At 42.8% G+C, this 18,536-nt stretch overlaps 1 protein-coding gene across 1 annotated transcript in view; it reads left to right on the forward strand.

Annotated features, from left to right (window-relative positions):
• BAALC (BAALC binder of MAP3K1 and KLF4) overlaps positions 1-18,355 on the forward strand; it is a 60,598-nt gene extending 42,243 nt beyond the window's left edge. Inside the window, exons 2-3 of the mRNA XM_090040471.1 lie at positions 3,695-3,864; positions 9,761-18,355. Of these exons, the coding sequence (XP_089896597.1) occupies positions 3,695-3,864; positions 9,761-9,871 (281 nt within the window). The 3' untranslated portion in view covers positions 9,872-18,355. The remainder of the gene's footprint in view (positions 1-3,694; positions 3,865-9,760) is intronic.
• Positions 18,356-18,536: the final 181 nt, after the last annotated feature.

Here is an 18,536-nt window from a genome sequence, read left to right on the forward strand (position 1 = left end):
CAGGTAGTCTGTTAAGGATGGCCTCTCTGATAATCTTTTCCAAGACCTTCCCCAGGATAGAGGTCAGGCTGATGAGCCTGTAGTTTGCTGGATCTACTTTCCTCCCTTTCTTGAAGATAGGCACGACGTTGGCCCTCTTCCAATCATTGGGCACTTCACGAGAGCAGCAAGAACTCTCAAAGATCCATGCCAGGGGCTGAGCTAGGATGCTTGCCAGCTCCCTGAGTACCCCTGGGTGTAACCCATCAGGGCCGGCTGACTTGAAGGTATCCAGCCTGTTGAGGTGTTCCTTCACAAGGTCAGCTTTGATGGAGGGCAAGGAATCTCCCTCACGTGGGCCTCCCTGACCAACAGTGGGCAGGGCCGTCCTACGGGACTGGTGAAAAACTGACACAAAGTACCCATTTAGCAAGTTTGCTTTTTCCTGGGCATCAGTTGTCAGTTGCCCCATCTGGTTTAGCAGGGATCCAATGTTGCCCTTGCTTTTTCTCCAGCTCCCCACATATCTAAAAAAGGACTGTTTATTTTCCTTGATATTTGTAGCTAACTGAAATTCTATCACAGCCTTGGCTTTCCTGGTTTGCTTTCTGCAGGTACAGACCAGAGCAGAGTATTCCTCCTTGGTGGCTGTTCCAGTCCTCCATCCTTTGTAGGTCTTCCTTTTAAGACGCAGGAGGTCCGCTAATTCCCTGGAGAGCCAAGGGGGCTGCTGTGCCCTTTTGCTGCCTTTCCTCTGAGATGGGATGGACTTTGCTTACGCATCCAAGATTACTGCCTTGAGGAGTAACCACTCGTCCTGAACTCCCCTCTCCATTGGGTTGTGGCCTTTTAGAGCCTCTCTGACAAGTCTCCTTAGCTTGTCAAAGTCAGCTTTCCTGAAGTCGAGGACTTCTGTATTACTGACTGACTTGCCAGCTTTGCGGCGTATGGTGAAAGTGATCAGCTCATGGTCACTGTCACCCAGCTTCCCTTCGATCGTTAGGTTACTAATTAGGTCATGCCCGGTTGCCAGTACAAGGTCAAGCAGCTTTTTACCTCTTGTCAGCCTGTAGACTTCCTGTGTCAGATAGAGGTCATACACACATGAGAGAAAGCTTTGCAACTGCTCGAATTTGGCTGAGCGCTCCTTCCACCAGATGTCAGGGTAGTTAAAGTCTCCCATATCAACCATGCACCAGGAGTGTGAGGCCTCAGCCAGTTCGCTGGTGAACTCCTGGTCAAGGTCTTGACCCTGGGTAGGGGTTATGTAGTAGACCCCCACCATAGTATCCCCTGTGCTGTGTTCCCCACGGATTTTAACCCAGAGGGTCTCAAGTCATCCACCATTGGTGCCAATGTCGGCTTGCAGGGATGCATAGCTTTCCTTAACATAGAGCTACACCTCTGCCCCTTTCGTCCACTCTGGATGAGGCTAGACCCTCCTGTACAGGGTATAGCCATCGATACCCGTGGTCCAGTCATGGGTGAAGTCCCACCAGGTTTCCGTTATCCCAATGACATCATAGTTACTTGCATTTAGCAGGAGAACAAGTTCCCCGTTTGTTCCCCAGGCTCCTGGCATTTGTGTATAGGCATGCAAGTGTCCCCTTGGGGGTCCTTGCCCTGCCTACATTTTGTTCCAGGGCTGGGGCTGGGATGGGATCCCTTAAGTGCCTTGACCTGCTGGCTTTGCAAGGGCAGCTCAGTGGGCCAGCAGTGGCATTAGTCCCCCCATCCGCCAGCGGGCTTAGTTTAAAGTCTTCATTGTTTTCAGCATTGCAATGGTTGATGTTGGAGGTGGCATAGCTGTTTTGATGTGCTCCCCTGAGGCTTTTTAGCCTTTGCTTCTCTCAGTCACTTCCTCTGGCAGTTTGCTGCTGAAAATTCTTTCCATTGATTAGGCAGCTTTTCTTCTTGTATGTATTTCCTGGAGATTTTTGGAGAAAATAAAGAGCTACTTCTCTTAACACAGTAATATACATGAATTCATGCTGGATTAATGACTGAGTTTTGGTGATGCAATTCACAGTTCAAATAGCAATAACAGTCACATGTTATATAGTTCCCCTTCACTTATATTTTTATTTTATGTCTGTGATCATACCCTTACATCCCCATCTAATGATTATAGTATTTTTGCTGCTATACTATAAGATTATATATTTTCATTATTCATATATATGCTTCTTTACATGTAGGGTTTAAGTTTTTGAACAATGAAAACCAGAGTATCCACAGTGGCACATCCAACCTTGTTTGTTGTCATTCTTATAATTTTTGCCAGACCCAGTTTTCACCAAATTGACTCCAAAATGAACACAGGCCAACAATGCGAGGTCACGGTTGGCAGGGCTAACCGGACCTTGTTGTGCATCCACAGGTGCATCTCAAGTAGGGCCTAGGAGGTGATCCTCCCCCATGCAACACTGGTCAGGCCACAGCTGGAGTACTGTGTCCAGCTCTGTGCACCTCACTTCAGGAGGGATGTGGACAACATTGAGAGGGTCCAGAGGAGGGCCACCCGCATGATCTGGGGACAACAGAACAGACCCTACAATGAGAGACTGCAGGACCTGAACCTGTTCAGCCTTCACAAGAGAAGGGTGAGGGGGGACCTGGTGACAGTCTATAAACTCACTAGAGAGGACCAGAAGGGTTTGGGAGAGACCTTGTTTCCACTAGCACGCCCTGGCATAACAAGGAATAATGGCCACAAGTTGTTGGAGAGTAGGTTTAGATTAGACATCTGTAAGAACTACTTCACTGTCAGGGCAGCTAGGATCTGGAACCAACTTCCAAGGGAAGTGGTCCTGGCTCCTACCCTGGGGGTCTTTAAGAGGAGGCTTGATGCCTACCTAGCTGGGATCATTTGAGCCCAGTTTTTTCTCCTGCCCAGGCAGGGGGTCAGACTTGAAGATCTACAAGGTCCCTTCCAACCCTACCTCTATGATTCTATGAAGACCTAGTAATGCAGCTAAAATTTAGCTAGGTTTAGTGACAACTTATTTTTCTTAATAGGTCAAGATGAGGAAATTGTTTAGGCTTACCAGCACTGTACAACTACAGACGGAAAAATATGAGTAATTTGATTATTGATGGGCAAAAAAATATATCCCCTTGTTTTCTGATTTTATTGCACAAGTTATTGTAAAAATAAAGCGAAAACCTAAATAAAACTCATACTTATGTCTGAATATTTCGTATTTAGAATTTTTATAAGTAACCCTTAAAATTCTACAACTAGGAGGGAATAAAATGGGGACTTTCTTTTTGCGTCTGCCACTGTGAATGTGATCATGGTCTCTGTCAGGTTCACTGCCTCCATGCACTCAGTAATGCTCTTGATCTTGTGCGCCGCTCTGTGAGAGCAAACCTTTGTGTCCAGGATTTCAACAGGGCTCTGCAGGGAACAAGGTCTTAGATACAGCTACTCCCAGGAACCAGGCCTATTTCCCATTTTGTTCAGGTGGATCTTTCACAGAGCAATAAGGGCAAGAGATATGTTTGGCAAACAAAGGAAAATCACAAATACAGGCAAGGAGGCTCAGAGACATTTTTAGTACCTGGAATCACATTTAAAGCCATGGGTTATATAAGCTAGATATCAAGTGGACAATTTTCTTTGCATGAAAAGTTACAAAATAGCTATAAAATGGGAATAAACAATAAACTGCTTTTGTAATGTTCAATACAGAATTTCATATGCTTTTATTAGGCATTCTGGAGGATGGAAAATCAACTCAGACCTGTGTAACCATGTCCTCGAGTGCATGTGGAATGCTAAACACCGAGAAAAAAGCTAGCTGTGGTACTCAGTGTTCAAAACCTACACTTCATGCTACTGGAACTATGACACAGAAACAACATGGCTTCAGAACAGCAGAGGTAGGAGTATAAATATGTTCTGTAATGTCAAGATTAGGTTCAGTGGGACTACAATAATTTTTGTGACAGAACTCCTTTTTACAGTCAAACCCTGGGTAGTATTTTGTGATCAAATAAAATACTTGCACTGCAGCCACAGTGTGATCAAGCCTAGTACCTTTGACAATGTGTCATGATTCACTGGGCAGAAAATTGATATTTTATTTAGCAGTCAGAATAACTCACACATTTTTCATACTAAAAAACCTACATTTGTTGATTTTGAACTGTAATAGTGAATAAATCAAACAATGTTGTGTGTTCTGCTCAGTTGTTTAGATTAATAATCAAAAAAGAAATGTGGTTTTCCTTAATTACTGCTTTGCTTGATTGCATGGGCCATGACTTTGTCAGGACCTGATCCAAAGCTCAAGAAGTTCAAAGGGAATCTTTCCAATGTTTTTAGCTGGCTTGAATCAGGTACTTATGCTTTATCCCACATGTACCGTATACATTTATAGTAGAAACATCTAATTAATGTTTCCATATGGAAAAATGATATCTCTGGGATGCTGCAGATTCTGAAGCTTCTTTACTGACTCACAAAAGAGACTTCAAGGGTTATCTTGTCCAACCTTCTGCACAGATGCAGGATTTGCAATTCCATGAGTATCACAGACATGCCTGTTCTTCCTTTGACTGGTGATTGGCCAATGTGCTGAGAGAGAAAAAGAACGAAAGACTCTTGCCAAGTTGCACATTGGGATCATCAAGCAGGTTTGCTCAAACATTTGCCTTTGGGATGAAACCATGTATGGCAGATTTCGTCCCAAAAAGAATTCTGAGACCCTAATGAATAACTGGAAGAGGAGGCTTAAAATGAATGCTACATTAATGTTTTATTTTAAGTCTCCTACTTTATTCTTCATTCTTCATTGCTCCTGGAACATGGAAATATTCCCTTGTGACTATACTGTTGTCTTTCCACTTCAGTACTGCACTAGCAGGAGTAGAGATGCATATTCCACATCTAAAGCCACAGGAGGTTTGCTGAAAATGAAAAATGTAAATGCTTGTCATAATCATTAGCCCATACAGAAAAAATAATCCACCAAATTGAATATAAGATAACAGAATCAATGTAATTATTAAATCCAATTTGAGAGAAACTTGGCAGCGTTTTAGAATTATGTTCTGTAAATGTTATTTGTTCTGTTATTATGGGGGATGATTTTTCTCTCTGTCTTTAACAACAATAAAGTGACTTGTATTTAGTGTTATAGAGTCATAAAAAAGTAAGATCGAAAGGCACATAAGATGCTCATCTAGTTCAGAGGTCAGCAACCTTTTAAGGCTGTGGGTTGGATTGACCCAGTTCAGGTCAGAGGTGGGTGGGCTGGAGTTAGAAATCAGCTGCCACCCCTGTTTTTCCTAGTGGTAGCATGGTAAAGTGACAGCTGCTTTAAATCAGTGGGATGGATCTAGCCTATGGTCATACATTGCTGACCCCTGATCTAGTCCAGCACCCTGCTCTAGGCAGAATTATCCTATCTAAACCATGCTACAAAAATGTTGGTCTAATCCATGGGTGTCAAGTTCATCTGGCTCTGCAGGCTGGATGAGTGGCACAGAGCTGGTCCACAGGCCAGATCAGACCCATAGACCAGCCCTACATGCCAGATGCAGTGTGTATCCTGGAGCAGATGTCACATGAAATGAAATCTGCTCTGGCCACCCCAGGGCTGTGCTATACACAGCGGTTGCCCCAGGATGGCGTTGATGCATACTGATGCAGGCACCACATGCAGTGTGGTCTCAAAGTGGCTGGAGCAGCTGCTGCTTGCAGTGTGCTGGGCCCGCAAGCACACCCCACATGCTGCCTGTGAGGCAATTCCTACATCCACAGACAGCATCATGGGCTAATGATAGAGCTTTGCAGGCTGGATCTGGCTTGCAAGCTGTATCTTTGACATCCCTGGTTTAATTTGATTTTAAAAACTTTGGAAACAACCACCATACCCAACTACCAGACGTAATGCCCCAAACACCAAAAGCAGCTTTTAACTTGCCACAGGTAAAGCAGGGGGGATAAGTGTATTGTCAATGTCCTGGTACTGCAGGGATGTAAAGTAGTTTATTAAAACAGACTTAAGAGATTCAAAGAGGACCATGCCTCCTCTTGTCGATGAGTTGAAAGAGACATGACAGACCAATTCTTGCAACCTTTTAATCATGTGAACATTGACTGCAATGGGACAATTCACATGGGCATTATTTTGTTATTTGGTTCTTCTCATGCATTCTTTAGTCTTTTTCTAGCAAATATATATGCAGTCAGATCTTTTTATTGTTGCTCTCAAGTGCAGAGAAGTCAGCTGATACTAAAGGGGTGCCTGTACTGCATTCCTGTTCCTGCCAAAGTATACCCTTCTGAACACACCCACCTACCTGCTCCTGCTCTCACACACCAAACCAAATGTGATCGGTATCTGCTGTGGTTGCTCTTGAGAGCTCCAATACACCTGAGAGCAGATTCCCTCACTGCATTTCTGGGGCAGACATGATGGCTAGACTGTGCTTGGGGATGGGGACCCTGGCAGTGTGAGAACACTATAGGTAAAGGACTCAGAGTTGGGTCCTGCTCATTTTATATGCAAGAGAATTCCTACTGGCTTCCACTTGCCTTTTGCATCTAATCACAGCAGGAGAAGGTATGGCTAAAGGCCGAGAGGGCTTCCCTGGGACTCAGAAGAGGTGTATTCTGAGTCTGCCACGGTTGGCTGGGTAATTTCACGTAAATTGCTTCCCCTCTCTGTGATTCAGATTCCCCACCTGTTAAACAGTAAATACATGCCTCTGTAGTAAAGAAGTTAGATATACTGCTGAACAGTGCTGTCTGAAAGCTTCCTGGCTAACATTACATTGTTTTGATTCAATAAATATGTGAAAGGTAGAGACACACCAGATGGATGTGGTCATATTAGGGGATTAAGCGGTACAATAGCAGATGCAATTCAACCTGCAGAAATGCAAAATAATGCACAATGCCATATGTGGAGTTCATCTCATAGCCATGCAAGTCTCAGTCATGCATGCATCTCTGACCCTCATGGGAATTGTACTAGTGTAAAGTGAAGCAGATTTGTGCTGATAGTCCAAATGACTGGATCCTCACAGAGAAAAGATTTTGGATTGATATGAATAGCTCCTTTAAAAAGTATGCCAGTCCATGAAAGACTACATAACCCAAAAGTGGGAAGGAATGCAAGAATCTTGCAGGAAAAATATGAAGTAATATTTGATTGTCACTGATAGAGGCATTTGAACTACTGTCAGTCCTCAGACTTACGATGCAATTGGTTCCTGAAAACTGCATCTTAAGTCAAAACGTTGTAACTTGGAACCAATTTTCCCATAGAAGCAATGTTATAAATGCGGGGTTGGGATGCTTAATACAGCTGCGTCCAGCTGGTAAGTCCGTTGTTGGGGGGGGAGAGGGGAGGGGAAGGAAGGGATGTGGGAGAGCAGATCAAAGCCCCCACAACGAAAGAGGGATTGGAGCTGAGACAGTGGCTGGGGCAAGTGCTGCCCAGCTGGGGCACGGGGGGCGCGGGACAAAGGTGCAGCTTGTCCGGGGGGGGAAGCAGCTCCCACCACCGCGCGCTACTGCTCCGGGAGCTGCTCCTCCAGTGGCTCCCGCTGCAGCTCCTGCCGCTTGTCTGGGGGGGGTGCCCCCGGATCTGTGTGGGGGCAGGGCCAGGGCTGCACTGCGCTGAGCTCCAGGCGGGCAGCAGGGGCCATGGGGGCTACGGCAGATTTTCACTATTGGCCACACGCCCCCCCCCCACCCGGATCTGGGGGCACCCCCCCCAGTGCCCTCCTAGGTGAGCAGCGGGAGCAGCGGCAGGAGCCACCGGATGAGCAGCTCCCGGACCAGTAGCGTGCAGCCGGAGAAGCCTTCCCCCCAGCCCCAGATGAGCTGCTCCTTTGTCCCCCCCACCCCCTCCCGGCTGGGTAACGCTTGTCCCAGCCCCTGTCCCAGCCACAATCCCTCCTTCGCTGAGGGGGCATTGATCTGCCCCCCAGCCCTTCTCTCCCCCCTCCCCTTCCAGACCTACCAGCTGGACTCAGCTGTATTGAGCATCCTAACGTTGAAACCCATGTTGGAACCTTGAAACATGGGGTCAGTTTATCAAGGTCGTAAGTGCCATTCATTATAAATCGAAATGTCATAAACCGAGGACTGCCTGTACAGCATATTAGCTGAATTGGACATGAGCTTCTCTACAGTTCAGCTGGGAGTGAATTTATGCTCCCATACCTATATAGGGGGTTATTCCTGACTCCCAACACCATCAGCAATGCATTAGTTAAGGCAGCAAAGAAGTAAATAAATGCACCATAACTCCAGGCTCACTAATTATTGCACAAATGCATACTATATCTCCCATCGGAACTGACCCATCTTTAATACCCTCTCTGGACATTTCCAGTCTCTCCTTGAGGAGAGGAAACCAAGTCTAGACAGTAGCTAAACAGGAACGCACTGCTGTTGATAACATCTGCATAATATTGTCTCTCTGTTTCACTTATTTGCTGTTTTTTTGTTTTGCTGTGAGTTTGTGAGGATTGTGACATGGTGTGGTCAGCTAGCATATTTAGAGAATGCTTATGAAATCAAGCCCAGGTATATTATGTGTACCCACTCCTCCTCACTGAATTCCAGTCTACCTTTGGCTTACCTTGTGCTCATGCACACAAACTGATATGAGCATGCAAAGAACCTTCATATTCCAACACACTGGACCACTCTTGTCTAAATGCTAGAATGCATAGGTGTGCATGCAGTGCATAGGCAGGCACAGAATTTTGAATTTAATGTGACAATGTGAACACACACGTATTTAGACAGGAACTATGTAAACTATATGAACACACACATACATTTAGACAAAAAGATGATTAATGCGCATAAATCCCTTTTTAAATCCAAATCCACAACCCCAGTAGGCACTGCATCTACAGGTAAAACTGAAGGAAAGTATAGAGACTCTGGTTAATATATGTAAGATCACTAGGCCACATCCAAACAATCAGGGATGTTTGGTTCCCCGGGGACAACTAACCATGGCACACCTTGCACTGCTGCTACTTGTTCTGGGGAAGGCCCATGCCATGTGTACTCTGGTACATGGCAAGTTACCCCAGGGGTGGTAAGGGAGGCTGGGGCCAACACTGGGCTGGCTCCAGCAGCCTTACTTAGGATCCTGGGGGCCTCCCTGGGTTACAGCAGCAGTGATTCTGCCACACAGAGCCTAGTTAGCAGCCTGGCTGGCAGACGTATCTGCGGTGCCACGTACCGCACAGCCACACTTGTCTGGACAGGACCTTAATGGTGAAGGAGAGGTTACCTCATTAAGAGAATAGTAAATGATCTACAACTTGCTTTCCATCCATCCATACGTCTATGGAACTCTCATATGTTATGTATCAGATCTGGCTTTTTCTTCTTGCATGAGTTAGCCCATGGAAGTTAAGGTAAGCAAGAGGTTGTCCCTCCATAGCGACTACGTGCATTGTACTTTTACCTGATTTTTACTTCAGGTAGCAAATAGCTTGGGCTATTTCACTGCATCTGATTTGAGATAGAACTCTCTCTGAGTTTTACGGGTAGTTTCCTGGAGAATTGATGTCAGCCAGTTCATTTCTACAGGGAACTCCCCATAAACCTTGATGTTTAGCAGGAATTGAGAAATTTAGAAGGAAACTACTACACATCACTCATATGGCAGCACTAGGACATAGTAGATTGCCTTGGTTTTATATCCTTAAATTGGACAGACATCAAGGTAATAGTTTTAAATGTCTCAATTTGCTGTCAGTGCAAAACTCACTGAATTTTTTTCCATTTTTACAGGCTAAATGGGACACAAAGAAAATGCCCACAAAAGAAGTTGCCATTAATGTTACAAAAAGCATCAGACAAATTAACAGCGACAGAAGGATGACAAAGAATTGTGTCAATTAACAGAGCAAAACAAAAGTGAGGATGGACCTGATAATACTTTGTTGCACTTTCAGTGTGATTGATCATTTATAAGATTAGAAAATCTCAAGATGTTCTGTGCTGAATGCAATGGGCAGCTGCTTCTGAGTGCCTTGAGAAATGTCTTACCTAGTAGTAAACAGCTGCAGACATTGTAGGATGTTTGGATGTGTAATTTTAAGTGGCAGAGACAGTTTGCATACAGCAAAAATTGTGCCATTTTTTTCCTTTCCAAGTCCTGTGTTCTCTACATGTAGGTTTCCTGTCCTGCATTGCTTTAGGGTGGGATTAGACAAGCAGAGCTGCAGTTCACTCACTTTAAAACATAAAAGAGTAATTAATCAGTGTTATTAATAAGTAGCCTGAAATGTTACCTTTGGTTCTGCAAAATTCATTTAAGGATCAGGGTTTCATAAATAGTCAACCCTGGATACTCAGAAGTAGAGAGCTAGGCCCAGTTAACATTATACTGGCTTTTAAACAATATATGTGATCCTTGTGCCATATTGTCATCTGGTTAAATTACTTTATTTTGCTCCACTGTCTACATCAGAAGAGTTTAGGTGTTGAAAGCAATAAACTTATGTTGTTAGCAGTCTAATGAACTTTAAGTCCCTGGTTTTAGCTCACAGAGTTTTCTGGTTATATTCTGGCTTGGATCTTTTCCACTTCAGTAACTCCCAGCCCAGAGCTATGTTACTAGATTCTGTAAAACACCTATCACTTTATAAATAATCATACTTCCCCAAATAATTTCTTAATGATGACAACTACAAGAAAAATATCTATATTTGATAATTAAACATAGCTGATCTGATAGTGTGCTCTAGCTTTTTCAGTATGTGGGAAATGGATAGAGCATACATTTTGACTGCATTGTTATGGATCCCACATGACTGCATTATACATTTATCATACGTGTATTAACAAAAAGGCAGTATATATGGTCCCATACAGTAATTAACACAAGACCCTGTTAAGAGTGAAGTAATAAGTTAGCTATAAACTTACTATAGATTGAACTTGGATTTTTATAGAAATAACATGGATAAAATCTTCCACTACACATATGAGCATCCTTAATTATAATTTACAATACCTGTTCAGCAACTTTTGATATTTATAACTGATAACAGATGAGAGGAGATTATTTTCCATTATTCATACACAAAAACAATGTGAAGTCCAGAACGAATTATTATGCATACAGTAGTACAGTAGCTTTTAATAGGCAATGTAGATCTGCCCATTTTAGCACTTCTCTTAAAGTTAATTTTTATCTGGTAGGTAGTCCTGTGTTGTGCTTTTTTATACAAGAACAAAATGGCATTGGAAATAAGGTTGTGTAGGTGAAAACAACTGCTATCTGCATTTATCCCACCAGCTTATGATTACTTTTCAACTTGCCAAACTGCTGAAGAACAGCAAGAGACCTGGCCCCATCTCTGAAAGTAAGGAATATCTGTAGCACAGGGGTGGGCAATTATTTGGGCCCAAGGGGCACTTAAGAAGTTTTGATGAGCTGTTGCAGGCCAGGTCAGCTGCAACCCCCACCACCCAACTGCGCTGCGTAAGCACCTCCCTCTTCCCCCCCCCACAACAGCTCACCAAAACTCTAAGTGGCTCTGCTTCATGCTCAGCTGGGCAGGTGGGATGGGGCTGCAGGCAACCGGGAAGTAGCAACCTGGAGCAGGACAGGTGACCAGGGCTGGGTTCATGGGGCTGTGCCAGCACAAGGCCAGAGCCCAAGGCACAGCCATGATCCCGCTCCATGTAGACTGGCTGGAACCGATGCAGGCAGGGCATACTTGGCTGTGTGAACAGAATGGGCCACATGTGGATGGGGAGCTTCATTTGGGGGTAGGATGGATAGGGCTGGGGCTGGGATCTTGGGGCAGTGACAGTGTGGGGCCAGGACCTGGGGCAGATCTGCGATCCCCACACATGCCTCTGCCCATAGAACCAGCACCCATCGCAGGGAAGTGCAAGGAATGGATTGTGGCTCTGGCCCAACCACTAGCCCCACACTGTTACTGCCCTGTGATCCCAGCCCCGCCTCCCCTTTCTATTCACAGATGCCACTCCCTGCTCACCCACAATCCCATCCCACCCACCTGGCCACACACCCTGTCTGCGTGGGTCCCAGTGCTGGTGGTGGGTGCTGGGCAAATGGGCCAGGGTGCCTGGGCAGTGGGACTGAGTCTGACAGCAGCAGCCAGAAGTAGCTGCCGCCACTGCTGCTGGGGCTGCCAGAAGTGGAATGCAGCCTCCACATCACCCTAGCCCTGCTGCACGTCTTTGGGCAGTGGGACTGGCCCCATGTGCTGCCGCTTGGACTGCCCTCTGCACCTGAGCCAGGCAGGATTAATGGACCTGCCACAGGCTGGACAAAATCCCTTGGTGGGCCAGATCCAGACTGTGGGCCATATTTTGTGCACCCCTACTGTAGCAGCTCAGTTATTTTTCTTTAGAAATGGATGGTCATTGTTGTCTGTGGCAACAGACAAACCTGACTGAATACATAAGCTCATAGAAGTGTATGAGCTATTGTACAAATGAAAGCAGTGTCAAATTAATCACAGAACCCTGCCCAGAAGGTTACTGGGAGAAACAGGATTGTATAAACCAGTACAAAACAGAAAAGCTACAGAAGGCAATCAGTGTGATGCACATATATCAGCTAGTACATGTCAGGGAATGAATGCATCTAAAGGGTTTTTTAAAGGAGGAGAAAGCAGGTTCCTAACGTTAGTTGAGAAGCTATTTCATAGACAGGCCTTGTGAGGGAAACAGTTGAGGTTAGTAAACAGATAGCGTGAACCAACAGTGTTCAGGCAGGGAGATAATTTGCAAACTATTAATTTCAGTATAACAGCTGTTTTGTTTTAAACTGCTTGTACAGCGTGTGTATTATTATCCAATAATACTAACTTATGTTCATTGAAAATCTACATTAAATAACTGGAGATACTTGAATGTGATAAAACTGCTGAGGTTCAAATATGGTACCTACTAATGATTAAATCCCAGAAAAAACCAGAAAATTGAGACATGGGAAAGAAAGGCTGCAATCTTGGTGTTATGTGATGTTTCCATCGTGATTGTTATTTGTCTTTCTAGTCTCCTGTACAAGTGTTGGGATAGTTTTATATGCAAACCATTCCATAAGTATTTTTGTTTAGAGCTAGAGCCAAACCAAAACTTTTAGTCCAAACGTGCATCATCTTCATTATGATAAAACCTATATTCAAATTGTCTTGAGCTTGTCTCTCTAAGTTATGACTTACAAAGGGCTATGGAAAAAACCCTATTCCTTTAAAAGGGCAGGATACTGCCTGCATCATATATTGTAATGATTATTATTTAGAAGGATGACTACTGTCATGGCTCAAAGAAGTCTCAGAAATCTTTGTTCCTGTCAGTCCACGCTTGTCATTCTGAAGGTGTATTATAGATCACAGCCCATAACTGCCTATTTGTTTCCTGATATTTGGAAATGCAAAGAACGGTGTGAGATTTTTTTTGATGTCTTTGCTTTATTTTACACCTAACTAATCTAACTCAGTTTATGTTGATGGCTGGGCAATGGAAAAGGGAAAAGGGAGCAGTCGGACTTCTACCAGACATGCTGTTCCTACTAGGGGTGTTTACAGTTTTGGCTGGAGAGATTTGTCTCTGCTGTGAACTGCTGTTTTGATCCACCCACCAATATTCTAATGAACAAAAACAGGTTGCGGGGATGTTCCCTTTGCCTGTTTCACTGCCTTTCCTTACTGAGGTAGGAATCCTTGCTTAGTCAGAGCTGTGACAGGAACAGTGGCCAAACTAAACTTTATTCTGTCACGTGAAAATGTTGTTAGTAGACTAACCACTGTTCTTCACTACATAGAACAGTGGTTCTCAGTCTATTAGACTCAAGGCACGCCTTGGAAAATGCTGGATCTGAGTTTTCAGTCATTTTTTTACTACAGTACATTTTTTCTATTGCAGAGAACTCAGAGAGACCGCAATAGGTCTGAATGTTTGTGACACTAGGGATTCCTATTTGAAATCTTTCTAGGTTTATCCTGTGATTCATGTTTGCACTCCTAACAGTTCTAACATCGTGTAGCATCCTGTGGCACCTTAGAAAGGGTCTCAAGGCACCCCAGGATACTAGGGCACCCTGGTTGTGAATCACTGGTTTAGAAACTTCCTTGGGTTAGAATCAACATTTGGCCAGCCTGTAATCAGGATAATTTCAGTGGTTAAAGTGCAGATGTGTTCAAAAAGGTATGAAGTTGACATCATGAAAGGCATGAAAATGCCTTTGTGGATTTCCAGATTTGTGTCTATAACTAAAGGTACACTCTTCTAATTGGTAGTCCAGCAATTCAACTTACGGACTAAAACCCATGCTATTCTTAGCTCACATGCTGCCATCCATTCTAAAATATGGCAACCATATCTTGGTTAGCTATGTTGTTTTTAAAGTAGGAGCTAGAATGAAGTCCAGCTCACTTTCACAGCTGTGTTGGTTCTGCAATAATATGAGTTTAAATTATAAAATATTTTTTTAAATGGTTGTGCCACTGAATTGACATAAAAATCAGATCTGTTGAGTGGAGAAAGTGGAGTTACCTCCCTTAGAGGTAGGAGCATTTCCGCTCTAAACTTAAATCTCAAAGAATGCATACACACTAAAGTGCAAGTCTTAGTGTTCATGTTCAGATATCTGTGTAGTAGTGGAGTCACCAAGGTTACTTGTATTGGGTGATTTCAGTATTTCTGTTTCTGATTAATTGTTGGGGGTTGTTCAAGGTCTCGTGAACTGACTCAAATCCTGAACCCTTAGCCTTTAGGGATTAAAAAATTTGGTCAAAATGTTCTGGCTTGGATCTGTGTCTAACTACAATCAACTTGTCAAATTTTTAATGTATTATGGTCTGTTACAGTTCATATTAATTAAATGTTCTCTGTAACAAAAATTACAGTATGCCTTGAACTTCCTAGGACTACTGCATTAGTTTTACCAAACCTCATGTTTACTGAACCTCATGCACATGTTTAGTTCTTTAATGAATCATTCATGCTCCTTATCACTTCATGAGGAATAAAACTTGGCTCTTGAGAATTATTACTGTATTAGCATACTCATATGATAACATGAGGCCTAGGCAATACTGAGTAATATCTTTCTCTGTGGGTAGCCCAGTTGAAGACAGGGTTGTTATTTGTGGAATAATGTACTAGTCAGTGTAAGTAAGAGTCTAGCCCGTATTGATTACTACAGGGTACATCCTAATAGTAACATTTCACTTTTTATGCTGTTTTAATACTATTTCTGGAAGGGCAGAGACAACGTCTCCTGTGTCAATTTCTATAAAAGTATCTAAAATAAGAAGGTTTGTGCTTAAATTAAATATATTATCTTAAATATATCTTAATATATTTTTATGACCAGCTTAAATATTTACCCAGTTACAACATTGTCTTTCAGAAAATAGTTAAAGTGAATTAACATAACAGACAGGTGCTTTGTGTTTCTTGGTGATTGTTATTCAATATTAACTGATGGTAGCTATGCAATTGCTATACCTAGGAACTGTGTAAAAACTTGCACTCATGAAAATTTCAATTAATTCTCACACTGCTGACTGTTGCAACCAATACTCCTGCTAGTGACTGTCTTCCTGCCACCCTGTCAACAAACACTTGATTGAGACAAAAAGAAAAAATGCACAGGTGGAAATGTCCAAAAGATTAAGACCAGTGAACAAGTAACTGTTCAGAAGGCTCAGAGACATGATTGAGGCAGTAATCAGTTATTGAAAAAGATAGATAATGGATTTCTACTTTTAAAAATTTAAAATACCCCACCATGCACTAGTTATCATTAGTAGTAAATATTTAGATTATGTGTAGACTGCAGTAAGAGACCTTTAAGATTGATTGCCCCATCTGATGCAGCGTTACTGAGTTTCCAGTTGTAACTGCATTTTGTTTTCAGCTTTCTGGGTATATCTTCTCCATGAAGAGAAGATTTATTCAGACCAGGATATCATTCCTTGCTCCATTAATTGATTTTTGATATTTGGTTCTTTTTTCCCTTAAGACAAGGATATCAAATGCCTTTGGCCCTGCAGGCCAGTTCCAGATTGTGGACAACCTGCAAGTGGCGGCAATGACATTATTCCCGAAGTTACCAGAACCACTGTATTGGCATAGCATTATAACCCAGGAGGTTAACAAAAGCTCCACCCTCTTTTCCCTTTGCCCCTGATTTTAGTTGCCAACAGTGACTACAACTCCAAAATTTAGCAGCAGGTAAGGTGGGGTGGGCAGCAGGAGCATTAACTCCCCTTGGTTCTGAAGCTGTGCTCATACAGTGGTTCTGGCAGCTGAACTGATAAGCCCCATGAGCCAAATTTGGCCCATGAAAGTGAATCATCCAGTCCATGAGAGAGCCTATAGGCTGGATGACCCACCCCTGTGGGCCTGATCTGGCTTATAAGTCTGCCTTTGTAGCATTTTCAATTAAAAGTGTGCTAATAAGGGAGTATGGTCATCCATAAAAACTGTTGAAGGTTGACAGTGGCCCACTAGCCAAAAAATTTAGGAACTGTGGCCTTAGGATATTACTATAGCTCACAATATACTGTCTATATGTGAAAAATGTGTATGAAATTGATGTCAAGATTATTAGTTCATGCTAACAAGGGTTCCTTAACTTGGACCACTGTAGAGGCAGTTTGAATTCATGGGTGGAAATCTCTGTTCTTGATAATATATGCTTTGTGCACCTTACTGATCTCAGTGCTGTTTCCAATTGAGTCATTTATGGGAGTGTAAGTCATGGCAGGTTTGGCTTTTTTGGCCTATGCAAGGTTAAACTTTTTCAGGTACTTCTGTGTACACCAGAATAAATCTATGGGTCTGCCCCTAAATCCACTGAAGCTAATGACAAATGATCCACTGACTCTAGGTGGGGGCCTCCGAATTTATATCCATGCAACTGACAGCATCACTTGGCCCTTAACTGTGTCTGGCATTTGATGAATAATGTGTCGTGTGACATCCAGTTTATAGGAGGAAGTGTGGCTTGCCTTGTTATGCGTTATATAGTGGATCAACTTTTTCTATAGTTGTCAAGTGCTTGAGCCTCTGAGTATGGTTTTGCGCGTTTGTGTGGCCTCTGTATTTTCGGTGGCTAAAACTGAGCTGTTTGTTTAAAGAGAAAAAAATATTGCTAGTCACACAACTATGGCTCAGGTCTTGCGGGCCAATGTTCTACTTATCTACCCCTACAATCTGGCTTCTTATGGAGTTCCTGTTTCTGTAGCCAGTGATAGTCAGGTGACATGGTAAACAGGTTCAGTCATCCTGACATCATTACTCAGAGGTGGCCTTCCCATGAGAAAACCTTCTCATTCGTTGTTCGTCAAAGCAGATGTTAAAATGTGAAGTAGCTCCAATATAGAAAACAGAATAATCATACTAGAGGGAATATATCTCTGAAAGAAAAAAAGCTTCCCCCACCCTGCCAATAATGCCTCTGGCTGCTTCTATAATACGAAGCTAGAAGTGTAATACTTTCCACACTGTTCTTTAATTGGAAGTACAATAAATTATGCTACTTATTTTGTTTCTCAAGTAATTGGTTCTACAGGAGAATCTGGTCATGCCTGAAAAACATCCCTTGGGGAGAAAGTACTTTACCAACCTTGGCCTGAGCTTTGTTAACCAAGGTTTCTCAGAGGAACTTGTTCTAGTCGTCCAATCACTTGGAGGACTCCATGACACAGTGATGGAATTTCCTTCTGGGATATCATTTGAAACTGGGCATAGAAATGGCATCTGGATAATGCAAAGAGGGACTCTCCAATTACCAAGTAGAAAACAATAGGAAAGTTCAGTCCCACTGTAAGTCAGTGGAGGTGTCTGCTTGATTTGGTTCCTGTGCTTTTCCAATATACTTAGCAATTTCATCATGGTTGCTGCTTGGAGGACATACACACTTCTACAGCACAGCTAAGATTATTGTTCACTGAAAGTGGGGGAGGAGAATATGATTGTTGTGTAAGCAATATGCAAGTCCTAGGTTCAACTTGCATTTTTGTCCATTACTTAAGTAAGGCCTCACAGAAAACAAGATGTGTTGATCTTCCTAGAATATTTATTCATGTGTATATGTGCATGTATACATTGTAGTGTCTTTAATATGTTCTGCAGTACATGCATGTTTCTGTGAACCTTTCAGTTGTTTTTAATTCTAATATGTTTAATATTTGAAATGAAATATATTGAACATGCCTTATGAAAAGAGCAAGCTGTATAACATTTGAAGAAGCAGGCTTTGTTTTACTGGGAAATAATGAAAAATCTGTTTAACTGGATACAGAAAGGAGCATTTTGTACTTGGATTTTATTTGCAAATGACTGAGGTTTGACTTTGAATTTAAAACAAAAATAAAAAAATCTTTTAGACTGATGTATCTGTTTTATATAAAAGGGAAATGTACAGTATGAGACAGTTCTGGTAGATGCCTCCTACAAAACTAGGAGTAATGATAGAAGATATACAAATAACTGCTCTCTCCTCCCTCTTATAAAATGGAATAGTTTATTTCAGGGGTTCTCAAATGCGATCCATGGGTTACTTGCACTG

The sequence above is a fragment of the Crocodylus siamensis genome, chromosome 3 (genome assembly GCF_052110815.1).
Source record: "Crocodylus siamensis isolate JL-2025a chromosome 3, ASM5211081v1, whole genome shotgun sequence".
NCBI lineage: Eukaryota > Metazoa > Chordata > Crocodylia > Crocodylidae > Crocodylus > Crocodylus siamensis.